This window comes from Tauraco erythrolophus, chromosome 15, assembly GCF_009769465.1.
Source record: "Tauraco erythrolophus isolate bTauEry1 chromosome 15, bTauEry1.pri, whole genome shotgun sequence".
NCBI lineage: Eukaryota > Metazoa > Chordata > Aves > Musophagiformes > Musophagidae > Tauraco > Tauraco erythrolophus.
In genome coordinates, this window is record NC_141479.1 from 18,751,563 (window position 1) to 18,775,796 (window position 24,234).

The following is a 24,234-nucleotide window of genomic DNA, read 5'->3' on the forward strand; positions in this document are numbered from 1 at the left end:
GGCTTAAAAGTGCATGAAACAGACACGTTGCCATGGAAAAAAATGAGTATAAAAATCCCAGACAGCATGCTCAGCCTATCGCCATTCTTATTTGTTGGCAAGGTTTGTGGGCAACGTAAGGGTGATATTTTGTACTAATTCCATGTGAGGAACAAGTGGATAATATGCCCTACGGCTTCTTGCCGCATTTCTTCTGTAAACCCTGTTGCTAAGGGTTTATATTGTAAGCAAGCCGTAAAAATTTTCAATAATTTGAAGTTGACAACAGAATTCTCAGGTTCAGATTATGTTTTTCTAGGTTTTTTTTTCCTGTGATAAAAATCACTTTGGCAAAGAGAGTAGTGGAACAGAATGTGAATCAATCTGGTTTCTTCATTTCATAGCTGCTCTGGAGTTTAAATGCAGGCCTTTAAATACATCTTCGCCAGACAATTCGGGAAAATGACGAAGGAATGGTTGAGATTTGTAAAAAAGCATGAATTTCTTCAGAAACCTTCCCTGCAGTGGCCAGAGCAGTTTGTCCCTGTTGGACTGCTAGAAAAGAGTTGTTAATTCACTAGTAAGAATGGAGGATAACTGGAGCAGGTATTTTTTTACAGTGGCCACATTGCAGAGAGTCTCAAAACAATTAAATTTGGGTATCTAGTTCTGCCATTCTTATTCCCTTTTAATACTTCCCCAAGTTGAGATCATAATTATTTTCCTCTCCCTTTTCCTTACGTTTTGTTGCCTAAAGATAATATGACCAGCTAGGAAAGCAAATGCCAGAGGCATAATTTTCATCTTTTATCTGCAGTAGAGAAGGCAAATGTGATTTTGCAGTTACACCCAGTATCTCTAGCTGTCAGCGGCAAATCCACCGTGATGAAGAGCCTTGTATGATGGGGAGTGTGAAACTGGAATCTCAGTTAGGGACTCCTTCCTGGCACTTCTTTTTGGGCACAGAAAATGGGGTGGTTTTTTTGGCAATCCAGGGAGCTTTGTGGAAGTTAATGAGCACCATGGACCTTAAAAATGTTAGAAAACTATGTAAAAGTGTTTAGTTCACCTTCCTGTTCTATGTAGACTCTTGGATTTGGGCTTATCATGACATCTGCAGGGGAAGAGTTCTCCAGGTATCCTCAAGTCCCTCCCTCCGTTTTATATAATTTCCAGTATTTGGTTATTTTTCTTTCAAGTGCTGTGAAGATACAGTCTGGATCTCCCAGCAATCTACTACAGTACTTCAGCTCTCCTGCCAGTAGCACGTTTTGCCTCATCTCTGATGAGAATTTCCCTTCTCCACCGAAGCCCATCACAATTTGGCCTCATCCACTGTGAAACCGATGCACAGACAATACTTTTATCTACAACAGCCCTGTGTGTATTTGCCATGTGGATTTGTTCAAGAGCACGAGCTTTAGATACCTGCGTCTCCAATCGCTCTTTGCCTTCCACGCTGGCAGGAATTGGGTGCTATAATACAATTTGGGCTCCCCAGTGTTGAGCAGATGGAAGAATTCCTGCTTCTGTCTTGCACACAGTACAACTGCTTACACATCTCAACACAGTTTTGCTGTTTTCACAACATTAAATTGCCTTTATTGTCCACGATTCTTTTCCAGTAGCAGAGTAAGTGACAAAACGAGCATCTGCTCTACGTGCGTTCTCCTTCTTTCATCTTCACCACGGGAGGAGAAGAGTGTATATATTTTGAGCATTTTGATATGATGGGGTTTTGCTGCTGTTTGTTTTCTTCTGTACATGTGGTTTAGTGTTTAATATGGAGAATTTCATTATATCATTAGGGTGCTTTATTTGTTTTGAGTTTTGTTATAGAACAGGCCGAGGATATTTCATACACCAATGAGAGTCTCTAAGCACTGGATAGGGAGCTTTATGTCCCATTTAGGCATACTGTGATCTTCTCCACGTCTCTCTGCTAATGCACCTAGCTTCTGACCTGCAGTTATCCTGCAGTTCCTATTTTGGGTTTCTCTTAAGGTAAGGGAGTCTGACAGCTGCGTCAGACTTTGTGCTGTGGGCAAATGTACACAGGGGCTCAGAAGGAGATTCATCAATTCCAGAGTTAGTTCAGAGCGAGTTTCATTAAGAGAATGTTTTATAACCATATAGCATTTTTCATTCCAAAGAACCCCAAAGGAGCATACAGAAAATGGATCCTCTCCATGGGCAAGCAGAAGATTAAATTACAACTTTCTGCTGCTTGCAGGGAAAATGGAGGTGTAAGACTGTTTCCTTTATTAAAGAATCCTGCTCAGGTACTTGCTTTAATTTCTCAAGAAGCATTGCAAATAATGACTTACCCCAGTGTTGTATTGTTAGACTCAAAATCTTGTTGATGGGCAAAGGGGAAGCCCACCTTATATACAAAGTGAAGAATTTACTGTTAGTAAAATTGAAAACTAATCCAAGTTCATCTTCATCCAAAAATCATTATTAATCCTGATTGAACTACTGCAGAAAAAGAATAATTCTTCTAGTCAGAAAAATTCTCAATAGTGATAAAATGACAGTTATAAAACTGTTGTACACATCCTTCTTAGCCTCTACCCCTTTTCTTGCTGTTACTTTCACCATTTCCTGGTTCCTCTGGGTCGTGAAGTTGACGGTTTCATTCCAGTGTTTGCGACAGGGGTGCTCTGGCAAGTTGTCAGCACCTGCAGTCCTTTGCCAGGACAAGTGTGACACTCTTGTTGATTGTTTCTCCTTCCTCTCTTTGGGATCATTTGAGGTCATTTTTATGTATTTGCTAACATGCATTCACGTACTGCTCATTCTTTATTGGTCTGAAGCTGCGTGTTACATCCAAATATACTATATATGATGCCTTTTACATTTGTTAGATACGTTTTCTTTGCTGCCCCTAAAATCAGTTTTGTCCAGCCCCAGGTGGGCATTTCCCGAACTAAACGTCAGTGAGTTGTTTATAGCCATTGGGTCTCCAGCGCCAAGTCTGTGCCTGTCTGAGTTGTAGGGCTGTGGCGTACCACAAGTGATCAAAGTCTCTTTGCTTATGAGACAAATGACGTGGTACTCAGCTAAACAATATTAAAATTCTACCAAAAGTAAAAGAAAAGGTAAAATCTGGCTGTGACAAGGGGAACAAATGGAGAGAACCAGGACTTTTCTGAGCCACGACTGCAGTGTGTAATCAGGAAAACCACAACTGGGCTATGAAAGTGTGTGTGTCTGTGAGAAAGGTTATTAGATAGGTTAATACAGGCAGCTCTTCTTCCTTTGGTTTTCTTTCCCCCCTCCAAGCTCAATGCCCCTGACTTTGCATGAAAATATCACGAGTAATTGAAGTTGCAAACCCCAGCAGAATATTAAATTAGAAATTAAGCAAAAATGCTCATCAGTTGGAGCGCAGAAATCTTGGGCAAATTTTCTAATGCAGTGTAACAGCAATTGGAATAATTTTTTTTCCCAGCTGCTTCACTAACTGAATTGATTGAATTAAATGTGTTCTGTGGTGCTAGCTAACCTCTGACCCCAGTTACTCAGGATAATCAGGGGGGTAATCAGCCTGCCGTGATCTGAGCTCCAAAGGAACGAGAATATCGTAAGGTTCAGGGAGCCTGTGCTGGCATTAATCAGATGTCATCAGGGTTTGATTATAAATCCTAAAGACCACCAAAGTGATACAACATGGTTTAATTCACTAAAAATTAAGTATCTATATATTAATCACCAAAGCTGAATATCTGAAAGTGATTGCTGTTCTAGTAAGTGAAGTCAGGTGTCAATGCTTTGGAAAGTCCCACAGTTTAGTAATAAATATAATGATCGGCATCAGCACAAAAGTAGCATTAGCCAGATTAAAAAAGATTTTGTTCTAGCCTCAAATAGATTTTTTCCTCCTGCTGGAGTTTACAGCTCCATTGAAATTGTTCCTCATGTTTCTACTCTAATTATGAGCTTACTCAGAAGCAAGAAATAGTATCTGTTTCAAGCTACCTGCAAGCACAGCGTTTTTCTTCCTTCTGAGGGAAGAAGGAGTGGCTGCTTACAGTGTATCATACTGCTGTGTATAGAAATAAAGTGATATTTATTGTCCCTTAAAATGACTTCCCCTAGAACTGGCAAGCTCAGTTGAAAAATCTGTATCTAGAAATGTGTGTTAGGATACAATTAATTGCTAGTGTACTTGCTTGCTTTCCTTGGGAAGAGCTCAGTGCAGCAATTTTGATGCAGATGTATTAGCATATTATGTGGAGATTTGCTACAGAAGAAGGAGGAGCAGTCTTAAGAGAGAGGAATAGCACAGTTGCTTAGTAAACTAATTTTCTTCATGCATGTCCTGATTTAATCAGCATTCAGCCCTGTGGAAAAGCTTTTTTGATATAAATCCCAATGATAATAACAAATGCTTATTTATCTTATTGGTGTCACCTGTATTTCCTGGGAATTGCCTTTATTTGCATTAGAAATTTGGTCTGCTTGGAGTTGGAGAATTTAAGCTGTTGCTTAAGGATTTCCAAGCATACCACAGCGTTAGCTGTGAGCAGGGTGAAGGAATTGTGTGAATTCTGGACATCCCAGCAAAAGTCAGCTCTAGTGATTACTTGATGTGTAGGTGCATTGGACTTTCTGCTCCTGCCCAGACTGACCATGGAGTACATCTGTGTTAGGCATGATGCTTCTCACCTTCCATCAACATATTACAGTGATAGTCTTCACAGGCACAATAACCATGATGTGCCGCTGGGACAGGCCACGTTTGCTGCTCACATTCAGGCCATCGCTTCAGCCCATACAAGGTAGGATTGACAGGCTTGATTTACTGTGTGTAAGCTTCATGGTGTACATGAACATCTTTCTGTCCAAAGCACAAGTGTAGTGCCTTGGCCTGTCTTGACCTGCCTCCTAATTCTTGGTGCTCAGACACAGACTGAGGAGAGCGCTACCATCAAACTTGTAGTCATTCACATTCTCCAACTGGCTTAGAGAGGATTCAGTATCAGGATATACTTGATATAGTATATCAGGATATACTATATACTCAGGATATACTAAAAATCCTTAGTTCATTCTTTATTCTCCCTATTTCTAAGAAGGATCAAATGGATACTTACCTGTTTACAGCAAAACATACCCAGCTGAAGCTGCAACAATGTTTGTGTTCAAGAAGGCTATGTGCACAGTGAATGTATGGTTAGGAAAACACAAATTACAGGTGAGAAAATGAAAAGGCCCTGAATGTTCCCTCTGCAACATTCTAGACAGGAAATAAGCACTCAATGGGCACTTACAAAAGGAATGTTTCATTTTCCTTTATTACAAATATTTTTCTTTCAAGAAAAGATGAAATAAGCATTGGCAAAAGGAGCTGGGTAGTGGGAGATGGAGACCATGAGTATCCTTAAAGTAGAAGCCAATAAATTCATTTAGCATACCTTGGCTTTTTTCCTGACCTTTTCCACATCTGTGCAATGCCAAACCATACATCTGTGCCTCCATGCTTCAATCGCTGTTCAGCACTCTGTGTCTCAATGTATGCTTATATCTCATGTCTGTTGAAAACAGGCCACCCCAGCGGTGAGTGAACTCCTCTGAAACTGCCTTTTGAAACCTCTGTCACGGTGCTGCATGGGGAGGCTCAGATCACTCCACATTCGTTAGTTAAATAGGTTGCATTTATTTCTATTATTCTTTCTTCTTGACCTTGGGAAAAGACTTTTTCTGTGCTAATAGGGTTGGAGACCCCAGGACCTTCCCTATCAGAGTAATGAGAGCACTGTGCTTACCTGGATGTTCAAGATACGATAAAGATTTTTCTGCTATGGGAGGAAAACAGAAAAGGAAAGAGACCATTAATCATGAAAGTTCACCTACGTCTATGATCTCTAAATGATTCTTTTTGTATCATAGCTTTTTGACATACCAGTAATATTTATGTTCAATTAGTGTTGTGCAAACAGCATGTAGGCTAGATAATTTGAGAAAAAAATAGTGTATATCCAGTAGAAGATACTACGTGCAGTAGACTTCATTCATCACTTTGTCGGCAGACTTGGAAGACTTACCGTGTTCAGAGAGATTGAAATATGAAATGTTCAGCCCAAATTCTGCTTTCTCCACCCAGTTTTCCACAGAAAACAAAACATTGGCTGGAGATTTCATTTTTAAAATTCAGACAAATTATATATCACTGCAGATAATACTGTCTGTAAATTTCCATCTGTACCTCCTGCTTCCACCACAACAGTGTGAAACCTTGCAGAGTTCTTATGTGCTTCCAAAAAAGAGTTTTCCAACTGGGCTAACTTCAGACAGCTCTCAGCTGGAGGGGCTTGTAAATCTAGGGCATCTCATCCCCATCGGTTGACACAACCTAAAATGCCAGAAGTTTGGGGAATTGATGAAATTCATTGCTAAAATATTCTAGAGATACAAGTTACTTTGAATGCTTCAAACGGTGCTGCTAGGCACTGCTCACCAAAGACCTTGTGAAGAAGCTTAACCACTGTCAAAACATCTGTTGTTGGCAGCATGGGTCACGATCAGCTGTAAACTGGCACGGTGAATAACTATCTTCTTTGGAAGCAACGTCCTCTCAGGGCAGAAAAAGCAATATTTCTCACTGGATGCACATGCTGCTTTTTATCAAAGAGCCCAAGGTTTCTGCCATTGACGAAGTCTCATTTACATTGTGATTTCCACCTCTCTGCAAACACATGTTGACTTCTTAACCTGGTAAGGATATGGTTCAGTCCTGCAATATTAGCTTGCCAAAATAAAATGTTTTCATGGTGTTCTGAGCAGTGTAGAAAAGATTTGAAAAGCCCCATGTTAATCTGTGACTTCCTTGGACAGTGCAATGTTATTTGGAAAGACTGCTAAATTGTGCCTGAGTTCACTGTTCAATCATCAAATTGTATTTAACCTACATTTTAAACCTGATCTTGAACTAACTGGCTTCCAAAACGTTGTGACAGTCGCTATGGAGTTGGTGTCTAAATGTAAATGCTGCATAGACTAATTTATTATTTCCTTATTTATACACAGTTGAGAGGTAATCATCGTCATAATTTTAAATAGAGAACAAATAACCATTGTAGCTGATTGCCAAAGAATTTAATAATATGGTTATCACTTAGGTTCTTTAAATCTGGAATTGGTGCTTTTTGAGAAAATTGTGCTCAACTTCAAGTTGTCAATATTGATGTTGAGTCACTGGAGATGACTATTCAAAATGTGTGTGGCCAAATATCTAAAACAGCCAACAGCATTAGAGAATTCACTTAAATTAGACTATGTGCGTTCAAAATACTGTGAATGCAATTCCTATTTGGTGTTCATGTAAGGCAGAAGAAACACACAGAAAAATCACTCCCAGAACAGGTTACACCATTTTAGGTAATGATTTCCTGAGTAATAAGAGCATCATCATAAAAGGCTTTTTATTTTTACTTTTTCTTTTTCCCCATCAAGACATATATAAATCCTTGCTAGTCAGAATGGATTTCTTGGCATTGTATTTTGTCATCAAATCTGTGCACAGTCATAGCTCATGTCAGTTCTAAGAGCATGTTTGGTAAAGTATTCAGGAATATCTTATTCATTACTCAGCTCTCCAATAACAGAACAAGGAAGTAGCAGATTTGTGTTAAAAAATAAAAATGTAATAAGTCATGAAATTAGGATTTCACAGAGCATTCATTCGTAACTGTAGTAGTAGTTATACAGTTGAACAAGATCCCTTTAGAATTTTATCTAGGAAATTTTTGATTTTTGATCTATTTAGAATGCAGCATTCTTTTTTTTTTTTTTAACTTCTTCCATTAGTTTGCTTTTGTATAGCACTAAAATACAGTTTTCATACACGTATGAAAAGAAATCCTGGAAGTTACCTTCCTAAAGAGAAGTCACAAAATGCCCTTCTCAGTTTCCTAAGTGTAAACATTACAATAATTTAAAAATCAGCAGCAGCTTTCATCTACTGAAGCTCTTGTTGCTGGCCAGCTCCCTCGTCATCGGTACAGAGGCCACATTGCGTTTATTTATACCCGGGAGGAGACTAAAGGCACTAGAGTAGTTTTTCCTTCATTCCTCTAAATCTCCCAGACTTTCTAGCAAATTGACTGCCCTCTGCATGTGCATGTTAAAGTCAAGGCTGTCAAAACAGTCTTTCTGTTGTGATAAAATTCCTCTTTTATCTACCACTTTGATGTTCAGAGAGGAGTGAATTCATCTGTCCTGCTCTTAAGGAGCCAAAATGGTACAAGTAGCAACTTCAACAATTAAAGAGGACATCTTTTCTGAACCCATTCCACGTTCACACAAACCCCAAAAATGTGACTTAGTCTGGGAACCAGTAGGAGGAATTTGTTGCTTAGTGTTCTGCCCCATAGAGCAGATGCATCCCATCTGTAACTGGGACTGGCATGTGAAGCAGTCATAGGAGAGTGTGCATAAATTCTTTGTAACATGAGGAGGTGGCTTCCATAGTTTTTTCTATTAGTAAGTCGGTATCAGTAAGCTCAGCCATATATGTTCAGATGTTAATCTTCAGCAAAAGTTGGTTTGGATATCAAATAATCTGCTAAAAACGAAAGAGAAGCATTTAACGAGGCCTCCCTCCCTCCTGACTGTCATAAGTGAGAACTGGGTGGATTGATGGGGGAAAAAGCCCCATTTCTGCTCCTAAAATGCAGTGGAGGAAAAAGAAAGAAAAATCCATCTAAGCTTATTCTATTTAAAGTTCATTCTATTTAAAGCAGACATCCAGCATCTTAAAAGAAGATAAGCTTAACACTGCTCTTGATGGGAAGTGCACCGAGGAAGAAATAATGCGTAGCTGGGTTGGCTGAATACAGCGCAAGTGGTCTCATAAATGTGAAAAGCAGGTATCTCCCTGGTCCCTAGGCAACGCCGATGCTGTAACGGGTGAATAGATGGAGTTTGCTCTTTCAGGTTTGGTCTGATCATCATTTTCTATGATGCTTTTGTTTTAAATATAAGGTTTGTTCTACCTGAAGGGAAAGAATTTTTGATAGATAAGAAAAATAACATCATTATTTCTTTGAGATTTTCTCAAAATTACCTGAAGTGTAGTAAATATTGTAGAAACCTTTTGCTTTCCTCTGCCGACCTGGAGAAAAAGCATTTTTTTTCTGTGATAAGACCATCATTATAGAAGCATCCATGGTATTCGTGGGTACTTGATTTACTCTAGAAATAATTGAATGCATCTCGCGTTTATAGGTGGACAACTGAAAAAAAAAGAACTAATCCTTCCTAAATTATGTATATGTTCTGAAAAAAGAGAGAGATGTTTATTCTTTGAGTCTTCAGACAACTGTACTACATTTGATGTATACCCTGGAGATAACAGGCTTTGAAGTAGGCATTCAACATATGATTAATACATGTAAGAATTATCTTTTTGCCTTCACTCAGTAAGGCCATAAGCTGGCTGAGAAAGAGTCAAAGACTAATGTAAACAAAAGTCTTCAAAATTATTCAAAAAAAGTGTCTAATTTCAAGTACTCTTCACCATCACGTTTATGGTTCTTGAATGCCTTTTTAGTCTTCTTCAAGCACATAAATGAGAGGACAGGAATACAACCTCAACTATAAATGAGGTTTCAGCACTGTTGTGGGAAAGAAGCAGAAAGAAAAGTTCTGTAAGTTCATTCATGGATCTTACTCTGGAGATAGTCCAAAATTTTCTAAGATTCCTGATGTCTGCAAGAGGGATAGGAGGACTCTTTGCATTGCCACTCTGGCAACTTTACAGGCAACTTTTGTGGCACCCAGTAGGTCATCCATCCATCCATCCATCCATCCATCCATCCATCCATCCATCCATCCATCCATCCATCCATCCATCCATCCATCCATTTTACCCCGTTATTTTTGCATTCTGTCCGTGCCCTACTCAGTCATGAATCCTAATACTTAAAGAGTTCTTGAGGTGGTCCCACGGAATCACAAAGGCAGCTTGGCTTCATCACAACGGAAAACTGCTCACAGAGGGACTCGTACCCGGAGCATGGGAAACCGCCTGATTAAAACTTTCTTGTTTCTTTCTTTGTCGCTTTACTGGTACTCCTTAGCAGTACTTTTCCAAATAGACTGATGAGCAGCAAAATGAGATAAAGTCATGTTGAAGCTCTGCTTGCCTTTTTTTTCCACCATTCATGATTAATATCAGTGATATTAACCATCTTTGTTTTTTTCAGTAAAAAGGCACCAATTTATAGAGCCTGCAGAACTTGTAGCTGTGTTACAGAGAGCAGAATTTAATCTTTGGCTTTTCATTTAGCTAATTAGTCTTTTGGATTTGCTGCCCTTGTTATAGGTTGCTGCATATAGTGGACAAAAATATTCATTCAGTCTTTCATTATTGAGCAATACTTTTATTTTGTAAAGTAACTGATGTGTGCCTTGAAAAATCACAGACATTTACAATACACAGCCTGTGAAATTCATTCAAAAGTAAAAAGTGAAAATGCATCTGAAATTATTATGGTCAATTTCATATATTCAGAAAGATTTTTTTCTAAGCTACAATTGAATTCTTTCTGTAATTTCACTAGGGAAATGGAAGAATATTAGGTACTTAGAAAAAATATAGAATAAGCTGAAAGAAACACTTTAAGTTAAGAAATAATATAGTGCCTACGAGCCAGTATTATGGCAGTAAGACAAAGACAATTACTAAAGATTGTTAAGGTGACTCATAGCTTTAATTTGTGTTTTGCATCTAGTTTACACCGTCAAATCCGTGTCATACTATGATAATGCTTTATCTTTAAATAGTGTCTTTCATCTAAATGGCTCCCAAAGTGCTTCATATGTTGTTCTGTGTACAACTTACATCAGCTTAATCCATTACGTTAATGCAGCTATCTCTGTCGTGAAATACAGCAGCTGTTTGTGTCCATGTAGCAAAGGCTACGCACGGTTTTAAGAGGCAAAATACCTTCAAAATCTGTGGAAGAGATTAGGAATAATGTAATAGCAAGTTACAATTTGCCCTGACCACAAAATTGGCAATTAAATTGCTCATGTGGGTAGTTGAATTTAAACTCAGGTGGTCAGGTCCCCTGTTTTTCAGGCTGCCAGAGGCGCTGATAGCAAATCAGCACGTTTGGTCACGGTGCTGAGATGAAAGGGGACTGCTGAATCAACAGCATCACTTTGTTTGAGGCACAAACATTATGCTGAATATTTTCACCTGGTATTTCACCTGCCCAGTTTGTGAGTCTGATGAGCTCTGAGCACCAGATCACTTGGTTTATTGTTAGGCAGCAAGCTGGGCTTCGTGTCCTGGTGAATTCTGTGAGAAATGTCCACTACTGACACTTAGGAGATTCTCATTCCTGATTGCGTGAGAAGACAAACCTTTGTGATCACTCTGAAAATTTGGTTTTCCTTGGAGATATTCCAGATGCAGAGCTATGGGAAACACATTGTTTCCTTGACAAATAAATTTTGGCCGCTCAGGTGCACACATACTGGATGACAGTGTGCAGAGTAAAAGAAACAAAGAGCAAGCAGATTGCAGGAGATTGTATAAGCTTGTCTTCATGTTTTCAAGAAAGTAGATAGAAAAAATATGGTTGCAAAAGCAGTGGACTTCAGTGGAGGAGGACAAATACAATAATACAGTTTCCGTGGGGAATTTCTAATAGAGACATGTGAATTGATATATCCCATTATTTTTCATCTTTTATGATATGTAGATGGGGAAACAAACACATGATAGTAGCACAAATACCTTCAACTGGGATGTCGCCCTGATAAATGCAGACTGACACGCGGTTTTAATTTGTTTGTTCTTGACTGGGAATCACAGCATGCAGAATCTTAATGAGCCATGGGGTAGCGATCGCCGATCCCAGGCACGTTTATCTTGCCTGGTGTTTGCTGCTTGTGGCAGCTATTTAATTTGGGTATATCGGTGCCCCGCTGCAACGGTTTTCCAGTGGCTTCATAAAGGTATTAAGGTTGCCACTGCATGCTCACGCTGTTGCTGGACAGTAGATGTTCAGGTGATTCTGATGCAGTTAAGTTCATGTGTTCTTCTGTGCTCTGAGAAGCCAGTAAATAAAATCTCACTTACTACAGAAACTTTAAACAGGCTGTCAGATAGAACCAAATTTTTACACAGGTTAGGTACCATTTCCAGTTTTGTTTGAGGCTGAGATGGGGTTGGTGCCTGAATTCTCAGGTGATAACGTTTTACAAAGTGATTTTTTCATGTATCTGCCCCATGGCAGAAATCTGACAAGACTGATTTTTCCTGAGACCCTGCTGAGCCACTTTGGTGTCCTACCAGTTCACCATAGAGCTCAGTGTGGAGGAGGATTTGGCTCAGTGTTGTGTTATATTCTGGCTCTGCCAGGAAACACCTACTAAAATTAACCTGTGGTTCGATTTGTTCGTTTTCCCACCTGACTTCTCCCTTTAGCTAGCCTTTGGTGCAGGCCTCGTTATTGTCAGTAGATACTTGCCATCTGGAATCTCCTGTACTCAGTAAGATATGGTTCCAAGCTGGCAGGAATTTTATTTTTTCATTTTATCTTCTCAAGCTTTGCACATAGTTTGGAGCAGGCTTGCAAGATCCAGGGAAGGGAGGAGTAGAGTTTGACTGCTGAGCTGAGGTTCTCTCTCCTGCTCAGAGCTATGCCAAGTGCTGTAACACAGGCTGCATTCTAACACAATTGTTTTGAATGTTATTCATCTCCTTGCCATCCCTTTACTGACTCTTTTGTTTTAAAAAATACAAGCTGCTTGTTTCACTCTCAGGGATCTCCATGCCTAGTGGAATCATCTTTGTGATCTCTCACAAGAACGTCCAGTTGCTGTTATCTACTCCCCATCAGTCCATCCTGACAGTGAACATTGCTCACTCATTACAATTCCAAGTCTATTTGTGCTGCCTCACAAGCTGCCCTCACACTCTTGGAGGAACTCTTCATCTACATCCATCACTATATTTCCTTGATGTCTTTCAGTTCCCTGTTAAAAGTCTCATTAGTCTACAAAATAAATGATGATAAAGAGTAGACTGCTGGCTGCTGTTCACTCATTGTTTCTTTCTACGTTGCTATCAGTCTGTTCTCTGTCTTTCTGTATTTTTTTTCATAAGCTTTTGGGTGCAGAAAAAGGGGAATCGGGTCTGTTTTTTCCTATGTTTATAAAACTCCAAATATTACAGGATTACTAGAATTTCTAGGCTGTATGCATGATAAGCACAATAAATGACAATATGGCGTAGCACTCCACAGAGCAAGTTAGCCTTACGTATTCAAATGCTCAGTAGTAGCAAAGCTCCTTCCAGCCAAATGCAACTCTGGCCCAGGGTATTTGCCTGCTAAGTTATTATTTTTAATGTGAGTCGAGATGATAGCAGTTTAAATAAAGTACTGAACTCATTTTATTCTTAATTTATAGTGGTGCTTAAGGGATGTGCAGATATTTAAAAAGAATGAAATCAATTAACTTATGATCCAATTATTTGTGTTAGCCACTATGGGGTTTTATTTTAGAGCACTGGATCAGACTCTCCCAGTTAAGCACCGTGCTTTGAGAATGTAAACCTTTTATTTTGAAATATGATGAACTTGTCATTACTTTTTCTCTGTTTTGAAATCTAATTCCTATTTTTGTCCTTTGATAGGTTTTGAATTCCCTTCTTTACTTTTCTTTTGAAAGGGACCCAGTATAACTATAATAGATTTTTCTAAATGCTAGGAAGTCTATTATTTATATAAAGGTGGCTGAACAGGCAAGAGAGTTCACCTTCTAGATAATATACACTATATTTTTCTTGGCCTCACTATTTCATAGTAGATATTTGTCTTTCGCAATGATAAATCCGTGATTTATTACACTTTTCACATTATAAATATAGAGTAGACCCATGTGCCAACTTCTGTGATTTGATCATTCTGCTTTTTCATCCATCTTGAACAGATTTGAGTCTAATGTTCCAGACAGCTGCAAATACTCTGCGTGTTTATGTGGTCATTTCTAAAATGCAAAGAAAGCTAGGGGTGAGTGTACTGCTACACTAGGAATTACTGGGCTTGGCACAGCTTTTGCCTCTAGACCTTGTCATTTCCTTGATCTGCAGGTGTCAGGAGCTCTGCAGCTTTATGCCCCCAGCAAGTCTGTGTGCCCTTTCTGCACCACTAGCTCACTGCAATCGAAGCTACTGAGCGCCCTTCCTAAATAAGGAGAAAACAGGAATGCAGAAGAAAGCCCCAGATGAGATATCCTTGAATTAGATATCCTTAAACTGACATTCAATATTTTTTGAACTAGCTGGCACGTCATGGCAACCTTTTCCATCATAGTCTGGCACTGGTGGAGTAACCATAATAAATTTATCTCACTGGCTTCACAATTGTGAATCTGATTAAAACAGCCAGATCTTTAAATGTTTCACCCTAACAGGTCTTACTGTTCCCAAGGTGATCCAGGGAGTATTGAACACTTAATTGAATCAGACTAGCGGATTAAGAAAAAGGTTTTTCAGAAGGATCAATATGAATTAGGAGCAGATACCCAGTCAAATCTAAGCGTTAGATTCTTTAGCATTAGGTTCCTTGAAGTCTAGTCACCTTTTTACAAAGCTAAATAGGAATTCTTTGGTATGGAAGACTTGTTGAGAAAAGTTCTGGCCCCTTATGTTTCTGATGTCTCGTTTTATACGTGCTTAAGCTGAGTCAATATGAAATCATACAAAAATATCAATCAGGCTAATTGCTTATTTTCAATTAGAGTAAGAGGTGTCCAAGTGTGCTTTCCAGTGATGGCATTTTGCTGAGCAGAAAGGAATGCAATCTTGGTAATCGTTCCTCTGTTATTTCCAAGATTCTTAATAGAGCTTTTCTTTTGATTTGTTTCAAAGCAAGTGAAAATATTGTTTTACTATCGTTTAGAGTTAATTAAACTGCAAATTAGCTTAATGATCTGTCTGAAACAAAGATCAATCACAACCTGTTACATATGAACTATTGAAATCAAAAGAATATAGAAATAGCCAATCATTAATGTCACCCTTTTATAAAATCAAGTTGGAGGCTGGAAAGGTTGAACTGAATGCATACATTCAAATTATACAAGTAAATTGAAAAAGAGTTTTGAAACATAAGTCAAATCTATAGGAAGAAATGAAAAACGAAATAACTGAACACAGGAAAAGATATAATTGCCTCCTCTGCCTTTTACTGTGAGGAAATCCATTTTATCTACTATTTGTCCAGATTGTGAAATCTATATATTAATAAAATACCATTTTCTGGATTCAATATTCTCACAGAATCTTCTCCAGTGTTATGGCTTCATGTGGTCTATAAGACAAAGCAAAAGACATTTAGTCTGTTCAGTTTTTGAAGCCACTCGGGTGATTTTTGTCTTTGAGTGATATATTGTCACCGATGATGTAGCTTTTAAGCAGTGCACGTACGGCAAAGCGTATTTGTGTCATTAAAGTTTGTAATTTTGGACTTTTGAAGACTTAATCCCTGGAAACGCTAAGATTTACTAATGATCTATAATGGTACTGCTGATGTTCAGCACTTCTCTGGATTAGGTATGTTATCACTCTGGTTTATCCACCTATAAAGCAGGTATTATCTTATCACTCTTATATACAATGCTTTTAGCACGTCAGCCTCAAGTACTTGAAAGGTGAGCAGTATTATTAAGTCTGACCCTTACATGCTTTTCCAATGGTTTGCTTAATATTTTTCCTCCGTAGATAAAAATGATGTTATACACTGTTTGTCTGGAGAGTAAATTAGAATTTTCTCCTAGGGCTTGGCCAACTGAATAGTACAGCGGTGCAACAAAATTCACAAGGTCATTAAAAAATTCCTCCACTGAAAAAAAGAAAGTAACACTGACTTTTGGTTGTGCAGACAAAGTGGTAGCATAAGGTCAAATTATTTTTGAGTCTCTTACAGCAACCCCTCCAAAAAAGGATATGGGAACACTTCTTGTGAAAAATGTTTTATGTATTGATGACAGTGTAGTGAAAAATTAATATGGGTTGGGTAATTTATGAAAATAATAGTCTGAAATGTAAAACTGGATTATTTGTAAATAATAGAACATTTGAGGGCAAGAATGGGCTGTTAGTCACCTTCCTCTTCTACTTAGCTATGAGTATGGTTTCCTTTCTGACAGCATGCACATCTGTGCAACACACATATATTTTCAGGATTCACTTTTCCAGTAATATGAGATGAACTGTTGTCTTGTGATCAGAATCTTCCCAAGTTTGATTCCTATAACATTGCTGCTTGTCTGCCATCTATTAAACAGAGAGCAGCTGTTGTGTGCTACCTTATATTTCATGAGTAAGAATGCATTATTTAGAGCCTATAACATTCAGTTTCAGTCAAGGATTACATCTTGCTCCTGTTGTGGTAAATAATTAATGCTGAATTGGGTATTTCATGTGTGTGTATGTGGTCGTTAATTGAAAGTAGTAACAATTTCCTCTGTGTTTTTTTTCCAGTTTCAAGCCACAGTAAAGGAAGGAGTCACAGGTGTAATAGTAAACTTAACCGTTGGTGACCGAGATGACCCAGCAACTGGAGCATGGAGAGCTGTTTACACCATTATTAATGGAAATCCAGGGCAGAGTTTTGAAATCCATACCAATCCCCAGACTAACGAGGGAATGCTCTCTGTTGTCAAAGTAAGAACAACTTGCTGTTGTACCCTATTATTGCTGTAAGATCCACCCACTGGATTTACTGCATAAGAGAAGACACAGCAAGGATAAGTTTCTCAAAAATATATAGTGGCCTACCAGCCCTTGTCTAAGCAATAGGTATAACCACCTCTTCTGTCACAGTAACCTTACTTCTTTAGCCCTAAGGACCTTCCTCTTGTTAACTACATTGCCCTTGTGCTTAAACAGCAGCTAGTTTTGTGGTAAGCATCACAATTAATAGTCAGACTTTACAACAAAGTTTGGTTTGTGACTGAGGGTACGATTAGAATTCAAGGGCACTGTTTTGTTCTCAGTCGAAGAACAAAGATGCAAATGTCAGGAAAGTAAGGGATGTGGCTTCAAACTGAACTGGAGAGCCACCTTTGGTCCCACATTTCTAAAGTCTCATGAAAAAAAAATTATCTCTCTTTATATGAAGATAATCCTATATCTCATATATCAGAAACATAAGCCCTGGTTGCTGCCTGTTCCAGAATTTTCTCTGTTTGACTTCAGAAGAGGCATTTTCAATTCTTAAGACAAACAGAATGTTTTTCCATGGTGGTGCTTTTGATTTCAAGGTAGGAGTTGAGAAAATAGCCTTATGTTACTTATCATAAGTAGCTACCAACTATGACTGTGACTTGTTTGCTAAATGCATATTACATCAAAAATAAGCATGTATATAGGAGAATCAAATTATATGGATCAGATGTGACAAAAAAGTATGTACTCTTGGATAGAGGGACATCTCCATCTTACATCAAGTCCATCACATTCATTATCTGCAATGCACTTCAACAACCATTGTGTCTGATGTTGAACTCTGACCAAGGATCAGATGTGATGAATGCTGTCGTCCCTTTCTGGCTAATTCTGTCTTCTGCAAGTTTGCAATGGGGTGCAAGGAAAAGCTGTCAAGTGCTGTCTTTGCTCCGTGCATTCTGATTTTATGGTATGTTTTGCAGCCTTTAGACTATGAGATTTCGGCATTTCACACGTTGCTGATCAAAGTAGAAAATGAAGACCCACTGATTCCAGACATAGCCTATGGCCCCAGTTCCACGGCAACAGTTCAGATCACTGTCGAGGATGTGAATGAAGGCCCAGTTTTCCACCCAAACCCGATGGCAGTGACAAAACCAGAAAACATCCCTATTGGCAGTGTCGTGTTAACAGTAAATGCTACTGATCCAGATACTTTGCAACATCAGACTATCAGGTGAGTGCAGTACCCTCTACTTTTCGTTCATCAGAAAGGGAGTATATCTTTTGTGCCTGAGAATTTCTGTGACAGTACAGAATTAAATTAAAGTTGTTTGGGCTCTACGTAATAAAAAGTGGATTTTTTTTTTTCTCTGCAATGAAGGGATTCAGTACGGTGAAAACAAAGAACTGCATTAGATGGGGGCAATAGTTTTCCAGCTATGAGATTACTGCAGAAGAGCAATTGAATGTCACGAGCAATAGACGGAGCTTTGCTTAGTGTTTCAGAATGACTTTTAAGCAGCTTGTTCATTACTCTTCCTTCATAAGAACCAGAGAAACTGTGTAAAAATTGCAAATGTGTCTAGAAATAATTTATCTCTTTTACATATGGATTAAGTCAGTTTATGATAATTTACAATGTCCCTCAGTGAAGTAATAACTGTCCATATTCAAGGGCTGAGAAAAGATTTCCCAGTGAAACACTGAAGTTACAGTAAGCTAAGATTTGGGCTTGTCCTGATAGGTGAAAGAAAATTATTGTTTCTGTGCTATGCTAATGTAGTCCCACACATGTGCTGTGTTGCAAGGAGCAAACCTAGGTGTTAAGTGGTGCGATGGTCTTCTATTTTGATCCACCTGGTCTGGTCTTTAGATTTGTTGAAAAATGAAAGACCAACCACATTCTTCTCTAGTACTAAGTTGACTTTCCAGACAGCTTTTCTCAGCATTTGAGAACTGCAGGTTGGGCACTACAACTAAAATCTACATCTGTGTTTAATTTTTCGTTCTTACTTGGAAGTCTCATTTCCCCTCGATATCAATGTAAATAAAAGGTTGTAAACATCTTTGTGAAAATGACTTCAGAGCTTTACCTGAACAATGGGCATTGTCAATCTATATCATAGGGGTAGATTTCTCTACTATCACTGAATTATTTAGCAGTGATTGTGCACTTACAGAAGGTTTGACATATATACTGCTTTACAAAAAAGCAAGCTACTGATCTTGAAGATGTTCTCTCTCAGTAACAACTGTCAGTAAGCATGCCATTCCAAAGGACCATGCTGGCAGCTTTGGATTCAAGTGATGAGAAGGTGAATGTGTGAGTGCAGGTGAGTGTGCTCATCTCCAGTGAAGGGGGAAAAAGGCAAGGCAGATAATTCTAAGGATGATTCTTAGCATATGTCATTCCCCTTGTTTTCTAAAGGTATTTATTTACAGAATGCATTTTTATTCTTAGTTTTAGCTTTTGCTCCAAACAGCCCTTATTTCATTCACTGTGGTCACACAGATTTGTGTTATGGATGGAAAACCAATGGAATTTCTATTGCTTGTCAGGTACAGCAATATGACCCTCAGCAGCATTACTCGGGACCCAGCTTGTGTAGGGAAAAGATATTTATTCCCTTTGTGACTGGGGCTGAGTTTAAGAAACTTAATTATTGAAGTTCTCAATAACTTTGCATATTTTCATGGGAGATAAGAAAAGTCATACTAATTAATGTAACAGTTGATTTTGTGATGCTGAAAGAGAAAAGCCAAGAAAATACAAGGATTTAGTTATCAAAACTAACAATCTAGCAACTATTATCTGAATTCTTCCCCTTGACCTACTAAAAGGGAGTGGCTGTGTAAGTTAGAACAAAATAATGCAAATGTAATGGAAATACAGGAAATAGTGCAATGATTCAGGAAAGGCTAATTTGACTACCTGTATGCCCTTCTTCTGCTAAAATAACAGGAAAGCATAAAATAATATTTTCAAATGATACTTTTAACACTGACAGGTATTATTGAAACACGTAGCTACTAGCAGTGAAAAAGGAATGCTGTAGTATATGAGAGCAGCATCTGCAATTAAGGACAGTATAAAATTGCATGTATAAAGGCCAAAGCTACTCACTCATTTGAGTCTGGCAGAAATATTTTCTCCTAAGTTCCTACAGGCAGGTGTGTTTAGAGTTTGAGCCTGGGTCCAGGGCTTTTGTGGAGAACGTATACCAAACTATATGGTTCTCAGGCTGTGCTGCTATAAATAATATCATCAGAGTCCTTACTATGATTATACTGGTAAAATAAAGGTCAAGCAGACACAATACAGACTTTTAAACGAGATATTACACTAAATATCGATGACTATGAGTAAGCAATGTTTTGTGTCTGCAAGAAGCAACCAATACCAGATTCGTATTGTTTGTGCTGTGTGAACAATGTCCATCACCCCCCAAAAAGTATGTATCTGTTCAAAACATGCAGACAGATACCAACATAAGAACAACAAAGAATCAGTAATGTTACTTTTTTTTATTTTCAACCTGTAACAACTGAGATACGTCTAACTGCAGGGAATATTTTTAGTTTTCTATGTAAAACTTATAGGAGGGGCTGATGATTATTTGTAATCAGGGAGTTTAGTTACTCTACTAGTTATAACATCATAAATGCATTTCAAGAACCATGAATAGTGCATAGAAACCTTTCATGCCATTGTCCATATCTAGATTGAATTGATTCTTTGAACATTCCATATCTGAATCAGATTCAAATTACTTATCTCTCTGAAAAATGTGGGTTACTTTGTAAAAATTCCTAAAGACAGCTGTATTTTTGAAGCAATTTTCTTTCTTGTTCTTCAGCTTGAAGTGTTTTTGCAGACTGAAAAAGAATTTCATTTAAAAGTTCAAACAAGCTGGCAAAAATGTATTACACCAAAAAAAACATGACTCCAAGTATTTGTAAGACTCAAAAGCATGTACCTTGAGCTCTAGCTATTTGTCTACACACGTTTAGCAGTGAGCTGTCATAGTGCCAGCTCTCCTCTGATCTGCTGATGTTAATGTATCAAAGAAACTCAAGGTAGAGGTAGAAACACCATCCTGGAAACAAGAACTGCATTCTTATATTGACCAGCTAAATAGTGTAGGCATCTAATTTAATCTGACTCTAATTATACCTGTTTAAAACTAGACTTTCACACCTGTATCCAGATCTATGATTTCCTGTGAAAAGTCTGCAATGTGGATAGTGATCTTTGGGCTATGGGTGTTGTAGAAAGGAAGGAGCAGACAGAACCAGTGTTTTTTCCTGAACTCATACCTTTAGGTGGAAACTAATGTTTGCTCTTCTGTGATCACTCCCAGAAAGAAAAGGAACCTGTTCAAGTTGGATCGCATTTCTTAGATTCATTAGCCTACTTTTTAAAAAATGTTTAATTCCCTCTTCAGTTTTCAAATTTTTTAGAATTAAAAAATGAAAGCAATCCAGCAGGACCCATTTTAATTATAACACAACAATTTATTAATAGAACAGTAATGAAGTTTCTGAAATTTGATTTCTTAATCAGGGATCATTGTTATTTTTGTGCCAGATTTAAGAGTTTAATTTTGGGTACTTCTTCTCAACCTCTGAAATTTTAATCAGAAGTTTCAAGTGTATATGTCAATGAGAAGTTAAAGGCCAAATTTAATAACATTTTCTACCTTGGGAAATTAAAAGAAGAGCCTCACTCTCTCAAATCCATTATTAACAGTAGATCTTAATTAAACACCATTACTGTCCTCGATATTTTGTCTGTGTGAAGAGATTGGTTTCAGTATTTTTTCCTTTTTTTGGATTCAACAAGTCCAGGATATTCAATAGTTAGACTTTTAACTATGTGTAAATAAGTTGTTTACTGCAGTGTATTTGTAATTTTTAATTAAAGCAACGTTGTTCTCTGGTTTCATGGTTTATCATGGCAATATATTTTTATTACCTACTGTGCTCTCGGATTTTAAATTATTTATGTAAATATATTATTGCAGTATTTATTCTCAGTAAGCAATGTGACTCAATGCTTCAGAAATATCTTCACAAGAAAAGTTTATTATAGCTCTAAAGCATAACTAATTCATTAAGGAGAATTAAAATGCAGTATTTGAAGCTGGTGTACTTAGAACCCAAACTGCAGTGAGTTTCATGGGAATATGAAAGATTACCAAAAATATCTGAAGCAGTACATGTAAATAAGATAAATATTTGTGTGTGTGTATGTGGAATGCACCTGAATCCAGCTGAACCCACATAGTGTAAGTCGCTTCTGGAAGCATGGGTACATTATCTTAGTGGTGAAATCTCAACTCTTGTAATTTGAAAGCCAATTTTTTGCTTGGAAGTTGACATCCTTTTATTTGATTCTGGTCTCCTTTTATATCACCATATGATTAATTTAGTGGAATTACACAAATATGAAACCAGTAAACCATCATTTGATTGAGATGAATCATTTCAGACTAGAATAGCCCGTGATGGATGCAGCTCCCCAGCTGCCTATGAAGCTGCTACAGCACTGCCATTATGCTGGCTGTGTGTTTGACAGCTCTGCTAGTCTGCAAATGGGGGCAAAGTCATATTTATTATTGTCATCATTTCCAAATAACAGCTACTGGTCTATCTGAAAGGGGAATAAAGTGTGTTTCTCTTTAAAAAAAGTGCATTTTTCTATACTGCAAACTAAGTGTATATATTAATGAGGCTTCATCCCTCAACATTAGACCATGGGGAGATAAGGCTGAACCTAACAGACACTGAATTAAAAGTAACCATGTTTGTTTATTTGTCATTTCACCAAGAGCCGCTGGACAACAGACTGGCCATTGACTTTGGGAACAGGAACTTTTACTACTGGGCCACATTTTGCTTTAGTTTACATCATCTTTGGGGTCGGTGCCTATGGAGTTGGTGGAAGCCAGTGGAAATGTTCAAAACTCTTATTGGTGGTGATCAGGGTCTGCATATTCTTTGTCCAAAAAAATTATTGCCTAAAATTCTGTAAAATAGTGTTGAAACTACACTGAAGTAGGATTTATAGTTCAGTGAGTTAATTCAAAATCTCAAATAATTGAGAAGATTAAGGAGAATTCACGGGGAAAAAGAAAGTTTACTTCTGTCACTTCTCTGTGCTGCCAATCACCACTCTTACATGCAGTGAATATACAAGCCATGAATGGCAAAGACAATTCAAAAAGCCTTTTTCATGTCTCTCACCAGAATTTTTCAGAGATCCTGAACCCCCTCTGAACAAGGATGAGGACTCAAATCGCATTCCTCACAAACACTCAAGGGATCAATTTTGCATACTTTGCTGAACGTCAAGCCCTTTTAAACTGTGGCAGGTGGGGAGGTCAATAAACTTTCTTTTTGGGATACACTACAATCACAGGGTAATAGATAATGAGAGAGGGATAGAAAGTCTTTTTAAAGAGTGAATGATTATGAAGTAACACAGTCATTGTTAAATATGTCTCCTAGAGTCTGAAGGACTTGTCTTTGATTCCTAACAACAGGAGATTTGTTTTGCTTGTGCAGACAGAAGAATAGTTCTATTGTTATAAATGAATGGCTGAACCATGCTTTCAGCATGCAGCACCAGAGTTTTTCACTGTAAGTTACACCCAAGAGCATCTCAAGTTGGCTCTGCAGTTTTATTTATGGCCTGCCTGAACCCAGCCATTGGGAATTTGTGGTGCATCTCTAGATCTGAAGTTGCTGTATATTGGACAGTGCAAATTGTTTTTCTTTTCCTTTCTCTTTTTTTAGTTAGAAAGAAAGCCAAGTAGAGAGGGAATCTGCTCGAAGCAAAAAGTTTTTCCTCTTCTATCTTCCCTGCGAAATTTTGAATCACAGAAACACTAACTCTAGAGAGCTGTATGTATTGTGATGTCTGGCAAGCAATGCCAGAAGAGATTTAATCACTTCTGAAAGAATGAACTTGGTCAATTCCCTCATGCTGCACAACTACCACCTGTAATTGCAGGTACTCACTAGTCAACCGTTAGCTCAACAGTAATTTACACAGTCTTTTTACTGAAACTGTTTCTTAAAAGTGTTAATACTATCTGTGTAGGTAATCACTGTGATATATATATGTTACTATCATAATATTAATATCTGAAGGGGAAAAAATTAATGAAAAAATACATTGTCTTTTTTTTTCGTGTCGTTTGACTAAACTTCCTTCAACTTTTTGTTTACTGAACAAAGTAAACAAACCTCTCCTTCCCCATACAGCAAACTCTTTAAGCCTACAGTAAGATGGGAAAGGAGCAAAGTTGTTTCTGCAGTGGTACTGTACCTCCTTTATTCTCCTCTCATACCCATGACCATGCTGATGTATCTCTGGAAAGGTGAAAATTGCTTAAGAGTAAAATCAGGCCCCATTTTTCCTGTTCAGAAGATGATTCGTAACTGGCCAGCACTGTGCAAATGTATCACTGAGTCTGAATTAATGTGGAGGAAGCAGGTGGTAAAAAAAAAAAAAACAAACCACAGTTCTCTGCTTGGAACTACTGAGATGAGAC

The 24,234-nt window shown here is 38.0% G+C and overlaps 1 protein-coding gene across 1 annotated transcript in view; it reads left to right on the plus strand.

Annotated features, from left to right (window-relative positions):
• The window catches only part of CDH13 (cadherin 13), a 483,658-nt gene that overhangs the window by 425,233 nt on the left and 34,191 nt on the right, over window positions 1-24,234 (plus strand). Inside the window, exons 13-14 of the mRNA XM_086620685.1 lie at window positions 16,487-16,669; window positions 17,656-17,909. Coding sequence (XP_086476811.1) covers window positions 16,487-16,669; window positions 17,656-17,909 — 437 coding nt within the window. The remainder of the gene's footprint in view (window positions 1-16,486; window positions 16,670-17,655; window positions 17,910-24,234) is intronic.